Source organism: Electrophorus electricus, chromosome 4 (assembly GCF_013358815.1).
Source record: "Electrophorus electricus isolate fEleEle1 chromosome 4, fEleEle1.pri, whole genome shotgun sequence".
In the NCBI taxonomy this organism is placed as follows: Eukaryota; Metazoa; Chordata; class Actinopteri; order Gymnotiformes; family Gymnotidae; genus Electrophorus; species Electrophorus electricus.
The window spans coordinates 7,492,771-7,515,711 of NC_049538.1; the positions used below are offsets into that span (position 1 = coordinate 7,492,771).

The window sequence follows — 22,941 nt, forward strand, 5'->3', positions numbered from 1 at the left end:
TACTAATTCTAGGAACTAAGAGAGACCCTGCATTTTAAGAGTGCACTAGGCGAGGTGGGTTATAGTATACAGTGAGTTCACTCAGATACTGTGGGGCCAGACCGTTTAGTGCTTTATACGTCAACAAGAGTATTTTAAAGTCAATTAGAAATTTAATTGGGAGCCAGTGCTGAAAGAACAGGACTGATGTGGTCCCTTGTAAGGACTCTGGCTGCTGTATTCTGTACAAGTTGGGGTTGATTTAATAACTTTAGAGTATCCAATTAGAAGACCATTACAATAATCCAGTCTTGATGAAATAAAAGCATGGACCAGTTTCTCTGAATCTGATGGGGAAAATGTATATCTCAGTTGAAAATCATTTAAAAGGAACTTTTGTTTACTAATAAATAAAAAGGGTATTTTGTTATGGTAGAATGCTTATGAATAATTGTTCTTAACTTTAGCATATACAATAAGAATAATGAGAGGCCCTGTCAAAATGGGGATTGGATATTTTGAAAATGCAGTTTTGAGTGGAAGAGAAACATTTTTACCCAGTTGCTGTGTTTGAGTGATTAATAAGGTCAACATTCCCAATAGTGTGTGTGTGTGTGTGTGTGTGTTTGTGTTTGTGTGTGTGTGAGAGAGAGAGTGCACATGCGTTTGCATATGTATGTCAACCTCCATTAACAGCCATGCAGTAGTCATGCTGAAGACTGGTGTGCATGTGTAGGCGTGTGTGCCCCTGTGTGCGTGAGTCAGCATCCATTAGCTGATTTAGTCCACGTATAAGTCTGAGTGGAGCTCAGCCCCAGACAGTTCAGGTTGATTTTGGCTTTTTCTTGTGTCTGCCACGATGGTTCGACTGAATTCTTCACGGCTAATCTGCCGGGCACCTTGCCCAACCGATGGCTTTACTTACACCGAAACTATATAAATTAACCAGGACAGGGAAAACCCAAGCAAAAGCTGCGAAAAGACACCAAGGTGTTAAATTGCACTGCCATATTTGAAGTTAGTCGCAGCTTTGCATGGTTAAGGCTCAGTCACGCATGCCAAATGAAGTTAGGCACATTCTTAACTTATATGCTTAGGCAAAGGGTGGCCAATAGCCTTATATGGAATTAATCATTCTTGCTTAATCTTGCAACATAAATATGCAGAGAAGTATCATTCTAAGGGTTGGTTGAGAGAGGGAAGTTGAGAGAGTTTATGTGTAGGTGTCAGCTGTGTTCAGGGTGATAGTCTCGCTGGGTGAATATTGTTCGGTGGAACTCCCTCTCAACACTAGACAACAATGGCCTCTCCTAAAACGTCCTGACGTCCGCCTGTCCCTTGACACCTTCTAGAACAATAGCCCGTTTTCACAAACAAACAGTGTACATTAACGGCTCCTCCATAATCCCAGCATTGTCCCTTTTTGGCCTGTTACAGCCCAGCAAATACAGTATGCCACATCCCTGAACATACATATGCAAGAGCACGCAGGCAAGAGCTGCACCTTTTTCATTTTTGGCTGTTATTTTGGTTTGTTTTTTTGTTTTTGTTTTTTCTTTTTCTACTAGTGCTGCACTCTCATTCTGCAGCATTTGAAAGTGCCAAAAGAACAGGCCTTCATCCAGCAGAACTGTCCACAGCTGCACCTCATCAGTGCTCTGGAAAACTGGCGCTTAAGAGCAGCTGCAATTAGGGTCATCCCAGTCTGAGCAGTTCTCAGTTGGTCTGTCTGTCTCTCTCTCTCTCTCTCTGTCTCTCTCTCTGTGTGTTGCATTCTAAAATACCCTGCTGTCTATCTCTCTTTCACTTCTAGCATCTAGTATAAAACTGTGTGTGTACATACATATATATATATATATATATATATATATATATATATATATATATATATATATATATATATATATATATATATATTTGTCTTTTTCTTTTCTTTCTCTTCCTGATCCCTGCACTTGGCGGAGGGTGGCGTTTCCCATTAGGCGCCACTTCCAGAGAACAAGCAGTTCCTTTCAGAGCCCTCCGGAGAGCAAGCCTATGGGGCAGCCTCTGTGCCTGTTTACTGTACGACACTTGGACGGCGGGAGCTTGGCCCCGCCCTTACTGCCTGCCTGGGGCACCGGGCTTTCTCTGCAGCCCACCCCGATCAGCTGCACAAGGGGCCTTTTGATTTGCGAAGCCCAAGCCATTCTGGAAGGGAAGTCTGGCAGTGGCATGCTGTTCCAGGAGCAGCTTCTGACCCCATTATGAATGAGAGCTAATTATGGGACCCCATCACAGCTGCAGAGGACGCACTTAGTGATGAGGATGTTTGGTATCTCTGGATCTTCTACAGGGTTTTTTTAGATGATGTCCTTGACCTTCATGCACGAGCAATAGACAAAACAAGAAGGTGATGGAGAAGCAGTGGGTGGGCATGCTTACCCAATCTCGCACAAGAGTTTATTCACAGTGAGTAAGCAGTTCAGGAACAGTAGCGAAGCACTGAGCCCTAAGAAAGGCTTGATTTTTAGGTATTTATTTTAAAAAAGAGAAGGGGGGGATAAGGGAGGGCCAGAAAAAGAAGGAGAGAAGAGACGATGAAAACGAGTGGAGCATGTGGGAGAGGGAGTGAGAGCGAAAGAGCACTTCAGTGAGGACGGAAGATAAAAGGCAGCCAGGAGGCCAGATCTGAAAAACATATTTGCTCCTGGCAGCATGGCTTAGAGCTCTAATGTTTCACTGCTGGCAAAGTTCTTATGGGGAGAGTGAGGGAGAGAGAAAGAGAGAGAGCTGCCTCTTCTCCAACTTTCATAAAAGAGTTCTGGTCTCAGTGGTTGCCACATCACAGCTGCGTCCTGTCTCAGACTCAAGCCGTCCTCACTGGCTACCCACTAAACCCCAGTCTAATGTCTAACCTTACTCTTGAAACGCAAAAAAGCAAGCCACGGAATTTAATGTCTGAATAAAACATTTGGTAGTCTGAGGAATTCTCAGCCTTGGAAGCCCCTCCAGTTGAAGACTGTAATCTTAAGTCATTTACACTATGCAGGGGATCCACTGATGTCTGGTAAAAGAAACAAAATAAGAGACATGATACCTTCACTGGCTATGGAAACTGCTTTAAGTGGATTTTAATCTGGAGGTCGACTGTAATCTTAATATTTTGTGATGCTTTATGTTATAAACAGGAAGGTGATGATCTGGATCTATTTCTATAAGAGTTTTTTGTTTGTTTGTCCCTCTGAGCACATCTGCCTAAGCAAGAAAATGAAAGTGGAAAGCCATTACAAATTTCAAAATCCCATTCAGATTAAATCCTGGATCAGAAGATGACAGCAGCGTTCCTTCTTGCTGTGCTCAATACTACCTTCGGTCTTTCTTCCTTCTTTTCTGGTACAACGCTTTACGAGTACCACTGTGCAGCAGTTTTCCTCCTGTTTTTTTCCCCTTCAAGGCCAAAACATCTCAGCTGTTGTCTGTCAGATAAAAATAGCAAATGAGATCCTAATGTGCCTTTTATCCCGAGGCGTTCGTCTGGCAAAGCCTGTTGTGGCAACTTGTGGCAGGAGAAGAGTTTAATGAAACTCTTTAATGAGGATGACGAATGGCCTCCTGTTAGCAAACAGCTTGAAAGACATGCCCGTTTTGCCTAAGGCGTGCTGCTCATTGTCGGGACATTGAGTTCGCCGCCGTTTTTATGGGCCTCCCTGGGCACTCCCTCTCACATGTTATGGGACTCCACAAGGTGGTGATGTCAGGGCCCTCTGTAGCCAGGCCATGTCACATGCTCTCCTGGCCCAGCTCACCTCGTTAGGGCAGCTTCAGGATCTCTACCTTCCCAGATGGCTTCATATGATGTAAGGGCGGGGGCCGGCTTCACAGCTGGCTCCACTACGCACATCAGAAGGCCATAGGGGTCATGCAGACTGGCTGGTCGGTTTGAACTCTAGTTAAGGTCACGTGGAGCACAGAGTTTTACCTCAGTGTGATGGTTTGTCCATCATTTTGAGAGGAATTCCATATGCTTAGGCTCTGATTCCACACACTGAATTATGTTAAGGTCAGAGCTTTGTTTTAGTTTTGCTTTGGTCTCACTTTTGTGGTCTATTTCTAGCAGGACCTGAACAAACTATTCAAAATAGATCTCCCTATGTACTGAAGTCCACACTTTCATTTGCCATGGCTTATACACTCTTATCACACACTTAGACACACTTCGTAGGTGTACAGTTAAAGGCTGCCGCCCAGCTGTTGCCATGCACATTTTGTGTTAGTCATACCCCCAACTCTTCATCAGCAATCAGTTTCTGGCCACAGGAGCCCTGTTGGTTGGATGTTTATGGGGTGATGGACCATTCCCAAACCAGCAGTGGCACCGCATGCTAGGTAATCTAGGTAACCTGCTGTGGCTAATGTACGCCTATAGAAACACACCTGTGCCACTACAATGTCATTGTCAACAATGTGGTGCAAATGGTTGAGCGATATCTCATTGTCCTGGGTCCTATGCTCAGAAACTGATCACTGAGGAGTAAGCATAAACTAAGTTGTCTCTAACAAAGTGGTTGGTGAGCATGTAATTCTGTCTCATGTGTATATTATAAAATAAGTGTAAAATGTGAAAAATAATGAGTTCTACATCTTACCATTTTCAGATGGTCATCACATATGGGAGATGGAAGCCAAGGTTGACAAGGACTCCTTTAAACCAGTAAGTCACTCAGATGAGTTCTGCTTGACAATTTTGAACAGATAATTAAACACGTGTTACTGCAGATGAGCAGAATGTTGGGCCAAGGTCTGCACAGAAATATGCGCTACGTATATGCCGGGAGTTTGGTTTGAGTTTGCAGTGGGTTTCAGTCTCTGGCTTACCCTAATGGATACACAGACAGAAACATACAAACACACACACACTTTCTCTCTCTTTCTCTGTCTCCCTCCTGGCCCTCTCACTGACTGAGGCATACTCCCAGAGCGTAGAGACCATGGTTTGGGCTTTGGGATTAGACAGTGTCTATGTGTGAGGCAGTACACCTGCTCCACATGCACACGCACACACACACATGTACACACTAATAAAGTATGTCTGTCTGCAGGTCCTAAAACCTAGTCTGTTGGAACAGGCCCATTCTAAACACTGGCAGCACCTAACCAGTGTCCTCCTAAACAACATGGAATTTGCTTGACTGAACCGTTGGTCTTTTGTCTCTGTCTGGGAATGTGACCAAACAGCTCTGCACCTGAAGCATTGCTCTTATAACCTTTAGCATGTTTTAATAAGGCACAGAAGCTTCCTAATTATAACCTTCAAAGCACATGCTCTTTAACTGGGCCTATAAAATGAGTGACTTTGTCTGTTAAATGATATGCATTAAGATATTGCAACATTGGACTTTATAATCTTGGGCACTGAATCTTTTCAGCACTTTCATCTGTATGAATTATTCAGACCACAGGACTTGTAATGTGTTTAATAGTAATCTTAAATGTCATTAACACTTAAATCCATGTTAAATGATGTATGTTGTTAAACCATATTCAGTGATTAGCTGAATCAGAATTTCTAATCTATACTGGAGCAGTAAGTATCACTGAACCTGCAAATGTTTGAAATCGAGCTTTCCTTTAACTTCTATTGGTTAATAACTTCGTGAGGCTTCCATGCCTGTTTTCAGTGCTCTCAGAGTGAATGGAGACCATCTGGTTGAATGGAGCATTAATGTGTTAAACACTTTTTTTTTTCTTTTTTTTTACAAGGGGCTCTTTGATTCCCTCCCTTCCCTACCCTGCCTGCATTTATATATTTATTTAATATGAACCAGTTTCTGACTCGCCCTAAACCACATGCTTCCTCGTGTCTAATAAGTTGCCTTATGCGTTGTGCCAGGTGCTCGCTTGACTTATCGATGGGATTTTGCTCGCTTCAATCACTTTCATCTGTGTAATAATACCGCACTTATCCTTCACTGGTCCATATGAGGCCAGGGGACAAACGGACTGAAAGCAGCACAGAGCAGGGTTTGAGTACAAACCAAATTGGGGCCCTGGGTAGACACACAGTGAGAAGAGGCGGTAGTCCACAGTGGTGCAGTGATTTCTTTGAAGAATAGAAAATTCACTGTCCATAGAATGGAAAGAGAAAGAAGTAACAGTAGGCAGAGAGCTGAGTTAACAGATGAAATTCCTTCTAGCAGTGTGCGGTTCATCTGGCTTTGCTCGGCTGCCTTGCCGGCGTGCTAATATAAACAGTGGCAGGGAGCTCACCTGCACATGGCTCTAAAACCTGCAAGAAGACTGATGACTTCCTGCCTGGCTACTGTTCAGCGCCTCCATCAGTCTGTTCCCAGCCACACAAGGTTCATTCCAGGGTAGCGGGGGATGGGAGTGAGGGATGCGTACCGTGGTCATGGCAAGAGTTGGTGCAGCAGTCAGAAGTTCACCAGAGCCTGAAGACGAAGAGTGGCAGAGCGCGGGCGAAATGTCCCCAGACGCCCTCCGAGTCAGGGCGCAAGGCAGGAAAATAAGCACGTATGCTGCTATGGCTGCCTCGCGCTCGCCACCGTCGCGCCGAAGCCGCAGCCAAGCGGGGTACCTGTGGTGTTTGGACCCTGCTGCTGCCACTGTGAACTTGAATGGTGGAGACAATGTAGTCAGTGTTCACTGGTGGCCATATAAACCATACATGCATATATTTAACCATTAAACTTGCTTGTTTATGAGTTTCTTAGCAGCATTTTAAAAATGCTGTATTTAATTTATAGTCAGTGGAGTTTAATATAGTCCCAAAGTATAAGGAGATTGTTTTGATTTGAAATGTTATATTCCTTGTTTTTTTCCTTAACAGACAAGCCTACTTGTGGAGGTTCCCCCTTATCGAAACCAAAGGATATCAAGCCCAGTTCAGGTGAACTTCTACATATGCAATGGCAAACGGAAGAGGAGCCAATACCAGCGGTTCACCTATCTGCCCCCGAATGGTAAAACTTCACTTTCTGTGTCTTAATTCAGGATTTCAGAATTCAGAACTTGTGTCTTATTCAGGTTTTCCAGAAAGAGGGCTCAAGCTATATACTGAGTTCTTACTATATACCCAGTTCTTAAACATCTCCTTATCAACATGCTTTAATCATTTGTTGGGTTATAAAGGCAAATCAGAAGCAACACCCAGGTGGGGCTCTCTATGTAAACTCTATTATGCAAATTCACCACAACTGTGAGAAAGAAATTAAAGGAAAGGAAAAAAATGGCCCCAACCTATAAAAAGTTTGAGCTACTGCCCAAGGATTAGCGTGTAACCAGCGGGTGGGTCCGAACAGTTACTCGGGGCCAACCGAATGTAGCCCTGCCCTGTCTCCCTCAGCCTGGCCATTGTGAAGTCTTTGTCCCCTCTTACGGTGCCACACTGTCCTCTCAGGCAAGACACTGAACATCTGGAGAAGTAGAGAGACCATGTGTCTGTCTATGGCATCTAAGAACAGACCTTAAGGCCAGGATCACAGTTGTTAGGGATTAAATATGCTTTGTTTTAAATATTGTTTTGAAATCTGATGCTCTTTGTTTTGTTTGCTCTTACAAAGCTTTTGCCTTGCTTTGCATGTGTTCCTTATGAAGAATGTGCTTAATGAGTGATTTACTCTATAAAATAGATACTATCTAGAGCACTTCCAGACACATGACAACAATCAAGACAAAAGCTTTTGCAAATGATCAGTTTCGATGAACGATATACAGAAATGATAAACAGATCACAGGCGTGTTTCATTTTGCAAGTTCTTGGCCTTCCAGAATAAGGTATTATCAAGACATGCATATGTCCAACCGTGTTGAGGCTAAATCGCACAGCATGGCCATACACCGCTCCTCTCTCAGACAACACATCAGGAGGTCAGATGGCTTACTTCCTCCCGCTGAACCTGAAATAGGCATCTGGATTCTATTTTAGGTGTACGGTCTGTCAGGTCTGGGTCAATAGTTCCTCTCCTTCTGCATTTTGTCAGAAAGAGGAGTGTTATGTGTATACAGTATGTAATGCAAAACAATGACAATAAGCAATAGCATGATGTGTCTTGTATCTCCACCTTCCCCAAGGAAAGGATTCAAAAAGATCATTAGTCTTAAAATCATTAGTTTAAGATTAAATGTAGCTAATTATTGCATAACCAATACCTTCTTTTATATCTTGTCGTGTATTACCTCTCCATATTGTACTTTTGTTTATTCTCCAGGTCAATATGACCATTTCAATCTTCGACATAATGGTTTTCTGTTCAGCTTTCCTGTATAATGTCCATTATATTATAATATAATGTTTTTAATTTGATATGAAAGCAGTGGTAAAAGAGATCCTACCAGCACCTAAACAGAAAAGATCAAATCAGACTTTTATTGCAAAAAATGTTTTACTGTACCAAGAAATAACTTTAATAATTACATTAAAATGATTATGCCTTGGTCAGCACTTACTTATACTACATTATGCTGTATGCATACAGAAATATTTGGATTTTTAATAAATAATCTCTACTAATAAATAAACCTCTAATAATAATAATGCACAGCAGAGCAAATGTTAAATTCTAATTCAGTTCACAGTGCAAGCTGCATGGGTGCAAAGAAATATTAAACTATATATAGTCTTAAATATTGGATTTGAATTGATTGTGGTCTGCCCGTTGTCATGGCACAGTGGCTATCCCCATAAGAGAATTATTCGAGTGCTAGAAACAGACACGGCTTTCAAGGCCATAAATAAGGGGCTCCTAATAATCTACATGACCATTCAGGTCCATCTGAGAGGAGCAAGGCCATTCTCAGAAAGTCCACTGAAATAAATTTAGCATGCTTTTGGCATCCTTGCCTAAGGGCTCACAGGATACAAAGTTTAAATTTTGCTCTCCAAGCCCCTCTATAGAAATGCATTCAAGTTTCAAGTTCAAGTTTGGTTTATTTGTCACATACATAGTCATACACAGTATAACTCGCAGTGAAATGGTGGAGAGTGCTCGGTCCAAACTGAGGAAAAGAAAACGGGTGCATAGAGAAATATAGATATTCTCTATATGTGAAATATAGATATGCAAAGAGAAATATATATATTCTATGTATGTACAAAATATATTAACAATGTATGTACAATATATGTATTATATGATTATATACACAATGTACAATGTATATGGTTGTGTATATATGTACAGAATGTACAGATCCGTTTTGTAGAATAACAACATATTTACAGTTGTGTTACAAGGTAATTGAATATATATTAATATATTGAATATATATATATATATATATATATATATATATATATATATATATATATACATATATATATATATATATATATATATACACATATATATATATATATATATATATATATACATATATATATATATATATATATATATACACAGTTATACAGTTATGTTACATTCCAGTTATGTTACATTCCAAAGAGAGAAAAAAGAAATCTGGAAACCCATGCCTTACTTGACCACTCCCTTTCTTTAATCGGGAGCCCAAAGCCCAAAGGATTACCAGGCACAGGGCCCTGTTCCACTGATTCTATCAAACGTGCTCTAGCAAATGAAACTGTGCTTCAGATGGGCACAAAGAACTGTATGTGTAACACATTGAATACTTTCTTGATAGGTTATCAATTAAAAGCCACATAACTCCATTGGAGAAGATGCTTCCTGTAGCAGCAAAATATCTCATAATGCATGCTTATAGCATATTAGTACTGGAGCACGCTCCAAAGAAAATAGCCTCTTTTATTATAGAAGCAGCTGGAAGTCTCTTGTGGTGATGATTCATTCCTTTTTTCTCCCTCTTTCTTTAAATATTTTCAGTTGGGCGGGAGTGCCTTGCCTTAGACACAGTCTCATTGATGAGAATGTTTGTTTGCCTCTGGGTATCCTAGCCACAAACCCACTCGATCGCACCAGCTCACATGAAGTCACATGAACCCACAGTGCGTGTTTATTCTTTTTTGTTTCTTGTTTTTCTTTCTTGCGATCTCTTTCTCCCTCCCTCTGTCTTTGCTTCTCAGTTCCCACCATAAAGACAGAGCCCCATGACGACTATGACCTGCCCCCGGTGTGCGCCCAGCGCCGTCCTCCCCCTCCCAGCCTCACCCTGCCCCCTAAGCCTTTCTACGCCCCACAAGCCCCACCCACCATGCCAACTCCGGACCACAGGGCATACGCCACCAGCCCCCAGAGACTTGTGACGAGGCCCTCGCCACTGCCCTGCACCTCCCCTTCTAGAGGCAACCCTAAAGTGCACGACCTCTCCCCCACACACCTCTCCCCGCAGGGCCTGTCGCCAGGCATCACGGGCATCAGCCTGGGGCCAAGCACCGCACCTCATGTGTCGGCCATCCAGCCCACGCCCGCCCGTTACCAGCAGTCAGTCCTCTACCCGCCAACTGGCGCTTCCTCTCCCCCAGGCTCCCACCCCCCCACTCCAAACTCCACTGCTGAGCTGGTCTTCGCTCCCAGCCACAGCCTGGCTCGGCCTGCGGGTACCGGCCAGGCCCCGGCACTGCCCAAAGCCCCAGCAAGGAGCGGGTCTTCCCCACTTTTGCAGGACGAGGGAGCGCCTGCCCTGCTATCTGTCAGCATCAAGCAGGAGCCACAGGAACTGGATCAAATATACTTAGATGATGGTAAGTCCCAAAGAAACTCAAAAGCACAGTCAAAAGCCATATGTAGGTCCGCTTCTCATGTTGTGCTGTGCACTACTGAAAACTTGTCTTTTTGAAGTCTTGTGGGACCCCCAAGGTTGATGAATATCTAAGAACTAGCTTTAAGCCAGACATTTAGCATTTTATTTATCACTGTAGTAAGTGGTTAAGACTTACTTTTACTCCAACCATAACATAAACTTGCAAGTAGATATAAGACATTGTTCAGCTCCTTATTTACTATCAACCTTGCCAAAGAGGCAGTATAAAATAAGCACAGGTAAGAAATGGCATTCAATGCTCATATAGATAGTGATTTTTTTTTTAATTCTTACCCAGTTATTATATATATATATATATATATATATATATATATATATATATATATATATATATATATATATATATATGTAATAATTATATATATATATATATATTTATATATATATATATATATATATATATATATATATATATATATATATATATATATATATATATATGTAATAATTATATATATGTAATAATTATATAATACACACATATATGTGTGTGTGTTTGTAATAACTATATATATATATATATATATATATATATATAAATAACTGGGTAAGAATAAAAAAAAATCTCTATCTATATGAGCATAGAATGCCATTTCTTACCTGTGCTGTTTATTTTATACTGCCTCTTTGGCAAGGTTGATAGTAAATATGGAGCTGAACAATATATATATATATATATGTGTGTGTGTGTGTGTATAATAATTATATATGTGTGTGTGTATGTATATGATATATATATATATATATATATATATATATATATATATATATATATATATATGTATATATATATATATATATATAAAATATAACTGGGTAAGAATAAAAAAAAGAAAAATTGGAGATTTTCTTCTTTTTTTTTTTTTGATATACTATATAATCCTCCAATTTTTTTTTTCTGATGTCAAAATTACCAACAAGTCAGGTATAGTTCCATAAAGCCATAAAGATTGCAAAACCTCTCCATATTTATGCTGACCCTTGGATGTGCTCATAACCGGATCTGTTACATTCCACCAGTGGTAACGGAATTTAAGTGCACTGCAGAGACAGTATGGATGTGGTTCTTATTCACAGCGTTGATCTGCTGTGTGTTTGGAGCGACCAGTGTGTTGTTTAAGAGATGTAATGCCAGTGGCAGTTTAAAAGCTCCAAAATATCACCAGTCTACCACTTTTCTCTATATGTATAATGCTCTTATCTTTGTTTACATGGCCTACATTGTGCATGGTTCTTAAAAGAAGTTCACGTGTGTCGTGTACACGTGTGCCATGATTATGTGGACAAAAGGGTTTTATTGTGACTACATTTGCTTATTCAACAAAACCTGTTTGACTAATGACAATAGAATATAATATGAATAGCCAATGCTAGTCAATACATTTTCATGTAGTTCAGCCTTGGCAGTTCTGAAAACAATGCAAGATCAAGAGATTATGTATCTTGGCTCTACACACCCACAAATAACCACATCTGACATGTACATGTTTTCTTCAGTGTTCAGAAAACTACAAGCAAAGACCAGAAAGTTAAAGGTTGATCTCATCACATCATAGTACCTTACACCCAGCAATGTCTTAATATGCTTTAATTTGTTTGATACTGTTAGCAAGGTTTATCTGGCAACCCTTTCAATTTTAGTGTCGACATGGATATACTGTTCCACTGTTGCTATGGATATTAAACAATATTTAGGGTTGCCAGTAAATTGGACATATATTTTTCTTATGGGGAGAGGGCATTTATTAAAGCATTTATCTTCACATTAAATGTAGGACATATATATTTCTTTTGGGGAGAGGGCATTTATTAAAGCATTTATCTTCACATTAAATGTATACCTGTGCTGACTTTATTTTCTTTTTAGAGGTGTATAGTTTTGGTCTGAGGGATCAATTATTGTGGCCATGGCTATATGAATTATATTGAATTAAAGGTTTATAGACTTTGAAGCTATAGTGCAAGTATAGTGAAAGTTTCTTTCAGGTTATAAAAAGCCCTCCATTTCTAATGTGATCTGTAGTCAGTGATCAGTGACAAAGCTCCTGAAACTAACATCCAGGGCTTGGCAAAAGGTCTGATCTCAACACTCAGCTTAGTGCCATGGCGATTGGAAGTCACTAGGAAATCTCTTAATTCCATGGTGATTGGAAATCACTTATTTCCATGGTGACTGGAAATTGCTAGGAAATCACTTAGTTCCATGGTGATTGGAAATCGCTAGCAAATCGCTTAGTGCCATGGCGATTGGAAATCACTAGGACATAGAGCATCCATGCTGGTAGGCTTTCATCAGCATTGTCCTTGATTCCCATTTAATAACACTTCTTGTCAAACAGTGGATCAAATCGTTATCCATGTGGGAGCCTATGTTGCTTTTGCTAAATATTCAGTCTGGAAGAGGTCATAAAAGTGCATTGACCATATCTGTGGCCGCAAATTATTTTACAAAGAACAGTTGAAGTATTGTTTGCATTATTCTAAGATTTGTGGTCAAGCTGTTATGCAGATTGAGAGAGTGTTTTTTTTAATGTATTTTGGCTTGTCAAATTATTACCTGCCGTTTCACATCTGGTAAAACCTGGGAGATTTTACTGACCTCTCAGCTCTAATACGGCTCATTAGGCCCTTGGAGCTGAAGCATGTTAAATGTGTTGGCAACATTTCAGTTTTTGTGAATCCCCTCAGGCATGGTGTTTCTTGTCAGCTGCATTCATTATATGACAGAGAGAATAAACAGGAGCATGCTCATTAGTGATTGGGGGATGCATGCTCTGGACTTGCTACACACTTGGAGTTCCTCTCAGTCTAAGTTTAATGTAGATTCTTCCCAGGTTCTAATTCACTCACATGTCAGTGATGTCGTGATGGTGTGTTTGTGTTTATTTTGTTCCATAATGGGAAGTAATTTTTATTAAATTTTATGGATAACCTGTTATCCCAATACTTGCCCCCTCTCATCTTGACGTATATATCACCATTATCTGGCTCTGTGGTTCAACTCTGATAAGAACCAGTGGTGTAACCAGGGCTCACCTTGTGTTGGTTCCAGTGATCTTTCCTCATGGAAAATCTTGCTTGCACTGGCCGTTCCACTGCTTTATTTCTTCTCTGTGCTTATGAGAGCTGGGGGTCTCTGTGCTTCTGAGAGCTGGGAGTCTCTGTGCTTATGAGAGCAGGGGGTCTCTGTGCTTCTGAGAGCTGGGAGTCTCTGTGCTTATGAGAGCAGGGGGTCTCTGTGCTTCTGAGAGCTGGGAGTCTCTGTGCTTCTGAGAGCTGGGGGTCTCTGTGCTTCTGAGAGCTGGGAGTCTCTGTGCTTCTGAGAGCTGGGGGTCTCTGTGCTTCTGAGAGCTGGGGGTCTCTGTGCTTGTGAAAGCTGGGGGTCTCTGTCCTTGTGAGAACTGGGGGCCTTGGTGCAATGAAGCCCAAGGTCTGCCGCAGGTGAGGACCCAGACCTAGAAGAATATTAAGGGGTTTGTGTAGTCACCTATAATACATATTGTAGCAGTTGTCATATACTTTTTTGTGTGTTTTAAAATTTCACATTTTCTGATTAAACAAACTTTCAGAACTCATACTACCACTCAGTTGTTTGAGTGCACCTGCTTGAGGTGTTATGTGATATATGTATAAAAACTGTGGAACTGCAAACATTGCTTACAGTGGCTGTAATGATTCAGTACCTGGTGTGTCTTCATAGAAGCACACAACTATAACTGAACTACATTCAATGTTTTAATTTTTACACGAAAGTGGAAATCTACTTGAAAAAATGATTAAATAATATTCAAAGAAATGGTTACCAAAAGAAAGGATATTTTAGTCTGAAGTCCATGTCAGTTGAAGATCAAATCGATACATATATTTAGGTAATTTTGTTAGCAATTTTTACCAAGTGAGGCTTCATCCGTACTCTAAGAATAGAGAGAATATGAACTATTGTTATTCTTGTTATTCTAGGAACTATTGTCTAGTTGTTATTCTTGAATCTAAAGAACTGGGAAATAAAATAGCACAGGTTGGTCTGAATTACTTAAGAAATGAACATTAATCTATCTTTAGGACAAACAGGCAGATCCTTGCAAGTGACCTGCTATTGTCAGGACCAGCCAACATGTTTTAAAAAAATGGTATTCATAAAGACCAAATAAATCAAAGGGGCCAAGATTCAAGATTGGTTCAAGAGTTCATTCGAGTCACAAGTCTGAGATTATGATTCCCGGCCCCTGAAGAACAAGCAACGCTGAATAAACTTAATTTGTAAGATTTGTAAGAATCGACTCTAGAAGAGGCTGCATGAAGTAGGTCTTCCTGAGAGAGAAACCTTTATTAACCATGTCGAAAAAGAAGAGGAGACCATTCTGAGCTGAAGTGGAAGTCAGTGCTAGGGACCTGACTCAAAGCTCAAGTATGTGGGGCCAGCTCATATGCCTGTATAACGCAGAAAGGTCAGGCATATGACTTCTCTATGTGCAGTTTCCATGTCATGCAAGGAGTAGTGTCGTGGTCCGGGGTTGTTTAGCTGAAATGTTTGTCATCATCACTAAGTCCATGGAGATCTCAATCTGCTGCTGTAGCACAGAGGCATGTTATTCCACTGTGATTACTGTTACTTGGACTGTCTTTTATTCTTCAGCAAGACAACAACCTAAAATGCACCCTGAAGTTGTGTAAACATTTTCTTGGCAAAGAAGGAAAGTGAAGAATAACTAAAATTAGCAACATGACCTCTACACTTTAAGGCCATGGAATCAGAATGTGCTGGATACGTTCACAAGAACCCTATATCTTAAGGAACTGCTGCAGGACAGCTTGGATGACAGGTTTTGTGGTTTCCTGCTGAAACTTGTTTTCCAAATGCCTTGCATTTGTGAAGGTCTATTGATATTCAGTTCCTTTAATTACACTTATATGTTTTGTTCGGTATATTGTAAAGTGTATTTAGAAAAAACTTATTTGCCATAAAACATTGTCAATTACATGAAAAACAAATTGTTTCCAGAAAGTGAACTTTTGACTGGTAGGCCATCTTATGTGATTAATTTCATGAATTTGGCTTTCAATAAATATAAGTATTAAATTCAAAATCTCTCACTCAAGGGTGAACTAATCAGTCATTAGTGATTTCTTGGAGTGAATAAACAGTACAGTAATGCTAGGCTTGGTAAGCAGATCCAAGAACATCCCGTGGCCTGTGGCTTGGCCCACCAAAAGTAGGCGTTGCTGGAGTCTGACTCAGCATGGTCCTTCCCTTGCACAACGTAAACGATGCTCAGGATGTGTGCTCTCTTTTTTTAGGTCATCTGTTTTTTTGTCATGTGCCGATTAAGGCAATTAGCGCTTGTGGGGTCACTTGCGTTTTTGGGCCATTTAATGAGGCTAGCAATGGCACTGGGGGTAATTGTTTGGGAGTTCCCCACTTTCCCTCTGTTTCCCAGAGGCAGAGACCAGGCGGGGTCTCCGCACTCTATCAGGCTGTTGCAGCTGTTGCTTGTCCGTCTGGAACAGGAAGCACGTCCCTGGATTACCTCATATCCACTTATTCACTTCCAGCCCAAAGTCACTACAGCCGCCTCGCCGATATGGCACCATTATCGCACAACTTAATGCTAACAAATAATTAAGCCTTGCTTTGTTTTTCACATTGAAGAAAGATATATGGGGTTGGCCAGATAGTGCTCATTGGGATATTGTTATGACTATTGTGAAGCTATGCACAAAATCTTTCTACAAATAGGCAATTAGGAAATTGTGATCGGACAAAAGGATTATTTTATTGAACATTGTGGCATTTTATCCACTTATTTGAGCTGATGAGATTTAAGATGATTATGCAAGTATAAAGTAACTGCTGTATCTTTTCACATAAACATGAACTGAATACCAGATGAGATGAGTCACATTGCAGCTTCCTTTAAAGGGGGTGATCTAAATAGATTCAGTGTAATTGAAAACCTTTGTCTCTAGGATTGTGACAATTGTTTCTAGGCAACACAGTTTGGGCAGGCCTTTGATATTCTCTTGTGAAATTCCCACTGGTCCTGGCTGGCCAAACTGACGGAGGCTTTTAGTAGCTGATCTTTGACCATCAAACATGACCGAAGTGATGGAATTCAATCCAGACCATTGTGTTTGGTAAGAATTAGAGACTGTTTCTGCTTCGCCATTATTTCACAGCAGAGCATTATTAAGCCCACTCCAAGATCCACTGCTGAAGACCTTTCATTAGACCCCTCATATGAAATCTGGCAGCAAAACAAAATATATCCCATGGTAACTCATGACAACATAGCCTTTTGATTAGGCATGGTTCATGGCATCCAAATTGCATCAAGTCATTTGTGACTCAGTAAATGTTATGAGCTCATCTATCTTTAACCAAGATCAAAGTGTTGCATTCTCAAAGCAGACAGGATGGGACAAAAGCATTTAAATGTTATTGACCACCACCCTCGGGGGCAAAGTTACATTGTCACTCAAAGTAGTAGAACAAAACATATACTGTCCTTCAGGGAATGTGTTTCAGGATGCTTTCTCAATATTGTGTCAGTACCTTTCTTAGTTAGGCGGAGTCCCTGGAAAGGCTTTTTGCATGTTTTCTTTGTTAAAGTTTGCTCAAATGGGCTTGACGTATTTGACACTGGCTGATACCGTTGAACGCTCGCGCACTGAGAAGTTGGAGGACATAGGGATCGCTTACGTGACTTGGATGGACCGCCTGAAGTTCAGCAGCTCCAAGTGAGTGGAAAGCCAGACTGGGCTGTAAGCGAACGGAGTTGGAGCTGTAATGATACTGCTTCTCAGTGGACATGCGTGGCCAATGATAGAGGGGGAAGAGAGGGGTCATCCCATCCCCAAGGCATAGAGCCGTGCACAGACTTAGACATCTGAATCACAGATGAATATCATCGGTAGTGAAGAGAATAGGCTGAATTTGCCTGTAGAGATTAATTTCTTTCCCATTTGTCTCATCGGTGCTCTCTAAATGTATAGCTAAATCTGCTATGATCAATGTCACATCTGTTTTACCCCCCATTCAAGCATCTACACCTGCAGACCATTCAGTAGTTATTAATGTCTAAAATATGGTTTTGGAGGCCATCATCTTGTAATAAATTATCTGAATGAAATTTTAGTGCTTAGGGACAGCCAGACAGGTATTTCGTCCTGAATTCCTATGGTGTTTTGACAGATGAGAACTTATCAAGAGATCTGAATACTTAAACCATCTAAACTCCCATGAAAGTTACCACTGCTTGCCAAAATTTTTCATGAAGACATATCACTGCAAATTGCTTCTAAATGTGAAGGGCTTCTAATTATTTCAGCCTGGCCAGGTGGTTTAGAGATGTGTGCATGTGCTCACCATAATTCAGCCTTCACTTTTACTTTTTTCCTGTTAAGATATTGGTAACGACCAGTCAGACAGCCAATCTCGGTAGCTCTGAGACTCAAACCCAGGGGAGTCTACAACATTTCTTGAGGTTTTCATATTTATGGCTCCATCGCCATGAGAAAACTCCTCCTCTGAATGCCGAGGGGATTTAACATTACATCTGTGGTTACATACAGTGGACTGCTATTTCTTAGTCACATAGGTATATAAGTAATGCTTAAATTAAACACAGTTCTGTAATTTGGTTGTTTTCCCTATAGCAATATGTTTAATATCTGACGCCAGTGTGGCACAATTTTGGCTTTGGCTGCTCTGATTGCAGGGGTAAAATCTAAACACCTTTGTGGCCTTACACACCCTGTTCGGGCAGAGAATGGCCGCACTGGGAAGAACCCATGTCAGGCCTCGGTCAGGTAGGGCGGCCCGGCTGCGCCACACGAGGAGATGAAAGACACCCTGTGATCCATTGTTCTCTGGCTGGGAAGGCGGCCGGCTCTCGGCAGCCGGTCTGCAGTGGGAGCTCCAGGACCCCAGGTCATTCGGAGGGGATTCCTCAGCAGGCTTCCAGGTCTTGGCTGGGAGGAAATCCACAGCCTCCAGCTCCCATAGCCCTCTCGCTCCTTTTCCCTCAGTTCCTCCCTCCCTCAACCTTCATATAAAGCAGCACTATTCACTGTGGTCTAAGCTTAGAATGGGCCCCGGATCCCTCTTGCAAGAACCTTAAATGACTCCCTTTAGTGTGTAAATTGGCACAAGTTCATTTTATGACATTGATAATGGTATGAACAAAGGTGGTATGAGGAATCTACTAGATTGTGTAGCAAAGCAGTGACCAAAAAAAAACCAGGCCTTTAATCACTAGAAATGCTGCTTTGTATTGTAACTGTTCTGTGAAGTGCTCTGCTTAAGGCTAACTTCATTTTTCTTATCATTAATGATTAAAACACCAGTATTTTATCTAAAAGATAAAATAAAGATTGCAGAAATTAAATGCCTGCAGGTGTTTATGTGAAATGCAAGGAATGCAACAGGCCCTGACCCTTTCCCTGTGCATCGTAATGGAACAGGAATGTGCTGTTTTGAAAAGAGCTATGCTATCTGATACTCATTCCGATGAGGATCCAGAGGAGCTGCTTCTCTAACCACTGAACATGGGTTTTATGACATCTAGTGGGCCATCATTCTTTGAACAGACACCAGTGTCAGAGTTCTTTTGGTAGCCATTCACAGGCTACATTGCAGTGGGCCTCAGAAACAAAAACCTGTCACGCTATGCTCCCGGAGGGATAGAGGGGAGATAGTGAGCCTGCCGCTAATATGCTTACTTGCTAACGCCAAGAGGAGGCCTTATCCGGTCCCCCTCGCTGTCCTCCTGCCTGAGAAAGCCCACAGGGTTTGTTTAGCCTGCGGCCATGCGCTGTGACTTCCCTTGTACGGGCCAAAGAACACAGCCTAGCGGGCAAGCGCGGCACCTCGGGTGTGGGAACACTGCGGGACAGGAAGGGAGAGAAGGCCTCTTCTGCTCGGAGGGCATGTGACGGTGGCCCGCCTCACCTCCTCTCCGCGTCAATCATTTGCGTGCGGTTTGTGTTTTGATAGGATTTGTGCACAAAATATTCCACCCTACATATTCCAACATCAGATGTTTATGGATGCTTGACTGTCTTAGGCCAGCCCAGCATATGAGGAGATACAACTGAGTTTGTTTTGTATATATGCACCACTGGAGTAACATGTATTTTCCCACTGTCCTTTTACAGTCAACGAAATCATACGGAACGACCTCTCTAGCATCTCCGTGCAGAGCCATGCGTAGCAACAATGGGAGAAAGCGGGGCCAGAGAAGACTTTGGATCGCATGTTGAAACTCTCCAAGCAGCACAAAAGCATGAATCACCTGACTGCAGTGTCACTGTTCACACAGGAGAGTGAGTTCAAGAGCTGGCAGGGATTTGCTCACTCATAAACCAGTCCGAGCTAACTGGCCGATTGGAAGCCAGCGCAGAAGGAGTACAGAATAACAACAACGTATTATCAAAACAGTGTGTGAATTCGTGGACCAAGCTTCCTGTACAATACTCTTCTTTCTCTATTTCTTCTTCTGCACTTGTGTAGCTCTTTAACTTATTACCTAAAGTGCAATTTTTTAAATAATTGTTTCATGTCTAAATATGTACTGTTTGCATATATGCCAAGAAGCCTTAAATCCAGTAGTCTTATTATTAGTTGTTTGACAGGAGATCTTTGGTAAATAATCTCGTCTGAAAAGCCATTCCATTGCCTATTTTGTTATTGTCCAGCTATGAAACATTTAACTGGAATTGCAATTTCTTGAAGATTCTAATAGAGTTGTATTTATTGTCTCAACTTGGGCTTGAATGCATTGAACACAAGTCAAGAAAATGAGTACTGCGTGTTGATATCTGCAGTCATTTTATCTGATAGTTTAATTTTTTATGGACAGGATAGCATTACAGTTGTCTTATCTATAATTTTCAATCAAAAGCATTTTGTACAGGTTAACCAAGATCTGATTGCACAACTTGTACAGTCTTTGTGCCTCTATGACCCCTTCAGTCGGGCCACTGTGCCTTATATGACCAGTTGCTTTTAGCCTTTTATGCTCAACTGCATGTTGTCAAAATTTGCTCAGACATTGTATAATCATTCTATCTTTGATGACAGGAAAAATATTTTCTCATTGTCATGTGCTTTTTGTTTCCTGACACTCAGTATTATCATAGCTTTCATGTCATTGTTTTTGTAGGTTAAAAGTCATTAGCTAATGTATGCACTTTACTTTGTACTTCTACTTACTGATATCTTGAAAACTATTGCATATCATTACTTTTTTTTTTTTCCTGACAGTGAATTTATAAAAGCAATATGCCAAAGGCTAATAAAGACACCGGATAATGTTTTACTATCAAGCAACATGTATCCCATTTACCAGATTTATGCAGTAGCACAGTATGCACAATAAACCCATACTTTGATTATTTAGATCACTTTGATATGTGGCAGCAGCAAAAAATATTAACCTTTGTTGTGTTATAGGATATATGAAATGTCCAAAAAAAGTGAGACCTTAAAAAATCTAAACAATATTATTCTTTTACTCCTTTCTGGGAGAAATGTCATTGTAAAATGTATATATTTAAAAATGACAAAACGAATTCTGCAATAATGTTTTGCACAAACCTCAAATTTGTAAGGTGACATAAATAAACATTTTAATGCTTTGGCCATCAGCCACATAATACAATCGTTCCAGTGGTCACCAGACTACCCATTTGGTTTAGCTTGTACTGTACAGGAAGTGCCTAAAGACTGCCACTGTCAATGAGGACATTAGAGCAGGTTTTCACAGATGTGTAGTGTCACTGAAGATGAGTGTAACCCTACTTATTTCTCTCCAAGTATCATTTTGGTGTCTTTGTGTCTTTTTTTTTTTTGCAGCTGTACCTTTAAGCTACATGAACGGCGCTGAATTCACATGAATCTCTAAACACCCATTGGTACGTCTTGCTCGTGTAGGTCTTCTCCACAGGACGAGGAAGGTGAGGGAGACAAGCAGCTTGAGTGTGCTGCTGGAGAAACCAGCTGTTCAGTTCGGGCTCTGTACCAAAGGCCCCTGTGACACCTACCAGAACGGTAGAAATACTTTCCATGGGCCCCAATCCCCACAGACACAGCCATGACGACAAACCCCTCCCCAACCGTTGATTGTGCCTTATCAAATCCACCCCCTAGAAATAACACTTCTATTACTAGGGCATGTGAGCCAAGGATTAAAGGTGCAAGAAACACCATCCAAGCAGGGGAACCAGTAGGACCTGTTTTTAGGGTAAAATTTAGCTTTTGTTCATTTTTATTTCCTATGGTCTGCAAAGAAAATATGGTCTGGATTCTGCAACAGACTATATAGTTTAGGCTAAACTGTGAGATACTGATCAGTATCTTGTAATGGCTACTAGACCAAAAGCCTGTTTTACAACAGTACCAAAAAGTCCAAAGAAAATAGTGAATTCGCAATGCCAAAACCAAGGTGAAGTTTCTTTAGAAACCCAAACCAATGAAGTGAATAAATCATAATGAAGCCAAACACTGCATAGTGGGAGGTCAAGGAAAAGAACTTTGCAGTAGTTGGATTACTACTACAGACCTTTTCAGGTCTGCTTACCATATTATTCATTTTTAATAGTAATGTTTCTTAAAAAAGAGTTTCCATAGTCATTCAAAATACTTTTCAACAAATCCATTGTTCAAAAATTCTATTGATCTTTGAAATGACATGCAGCATTTACCAATAACAGGAAGATGCTAAAAATAGATGCACATTGCCATCAAGTGGTCATTTTTTACAAATAATTATTGGAACATGGAAAACAGGATTTCTGGAGCCCAAAATGCAAGTACTGCAAATCACATTTTCACTACATGTAGAATTTCTGTAACTTATGTTTGACAAAAAGCCAACCAACATGATCCTATCATTTACAGTAGTAGGGTCTTGTATAATACATTCTTACAGAGGCTGGTTGAGGATTCAGTGAATGTCAGTTTGGTCTCCTGACACAAAACTCACCTGTTGATTCAGGGAGCAAAGTTGTGAGGGTGATTTGAATATCCAGCCAATGATCTGTTTTGTACAGCACACATAGGTGAATTAATGATTATAAATAAGCACCAATTATAGAGATATACGTAAAAAAAATGGATAACACAATAAATATATACATTTTAAGGTATGAAATTAGCATTTCCATACCATCAGCACTTCTAAATGTATGCAAAAACAACAAAAAAGTTCAGTTCTATTAAAT

General features: G+C 40.7%; 1 protein-coding gene across 1 annotated transcript in view; it reads left to right on the forward strand.

Annotated features, from left to right (window-relative positions):
* The window catches only part of nfatc1 (nuclear factor of activated T cells 1), a 34,337-nt gene extending 13,292 nt beyond the window's left edge, over positions 1 to 21,045 (forward strand). The window contains exons 7-10 of the mRNA XM_027019544.2: positions 4,617 to 4,672; positions 6,809 to 6,941; positions 10,022 to 10,639; positions 19,876 to 21,045. Of these exons, the coding sequence (XP_026875345.2) occupies positions 4,617 to 4,672; positions 6,809 to 6,941; positions 10,022 to 10,639; positions 19,876 to 19,931 (863 nt within the window). The 3' untranslated portion in view covers positions 19,932 to 21,045. The remainder of the gene's footprint in view (positions 1 to 4,616; positions 4,673 to 6,808; positions 6,942 to 10,021; positions 10,640 to 19,875) is intronic.
* Positions 21,046 to 22,941: the final 1,896 nt, after the last annotated feature.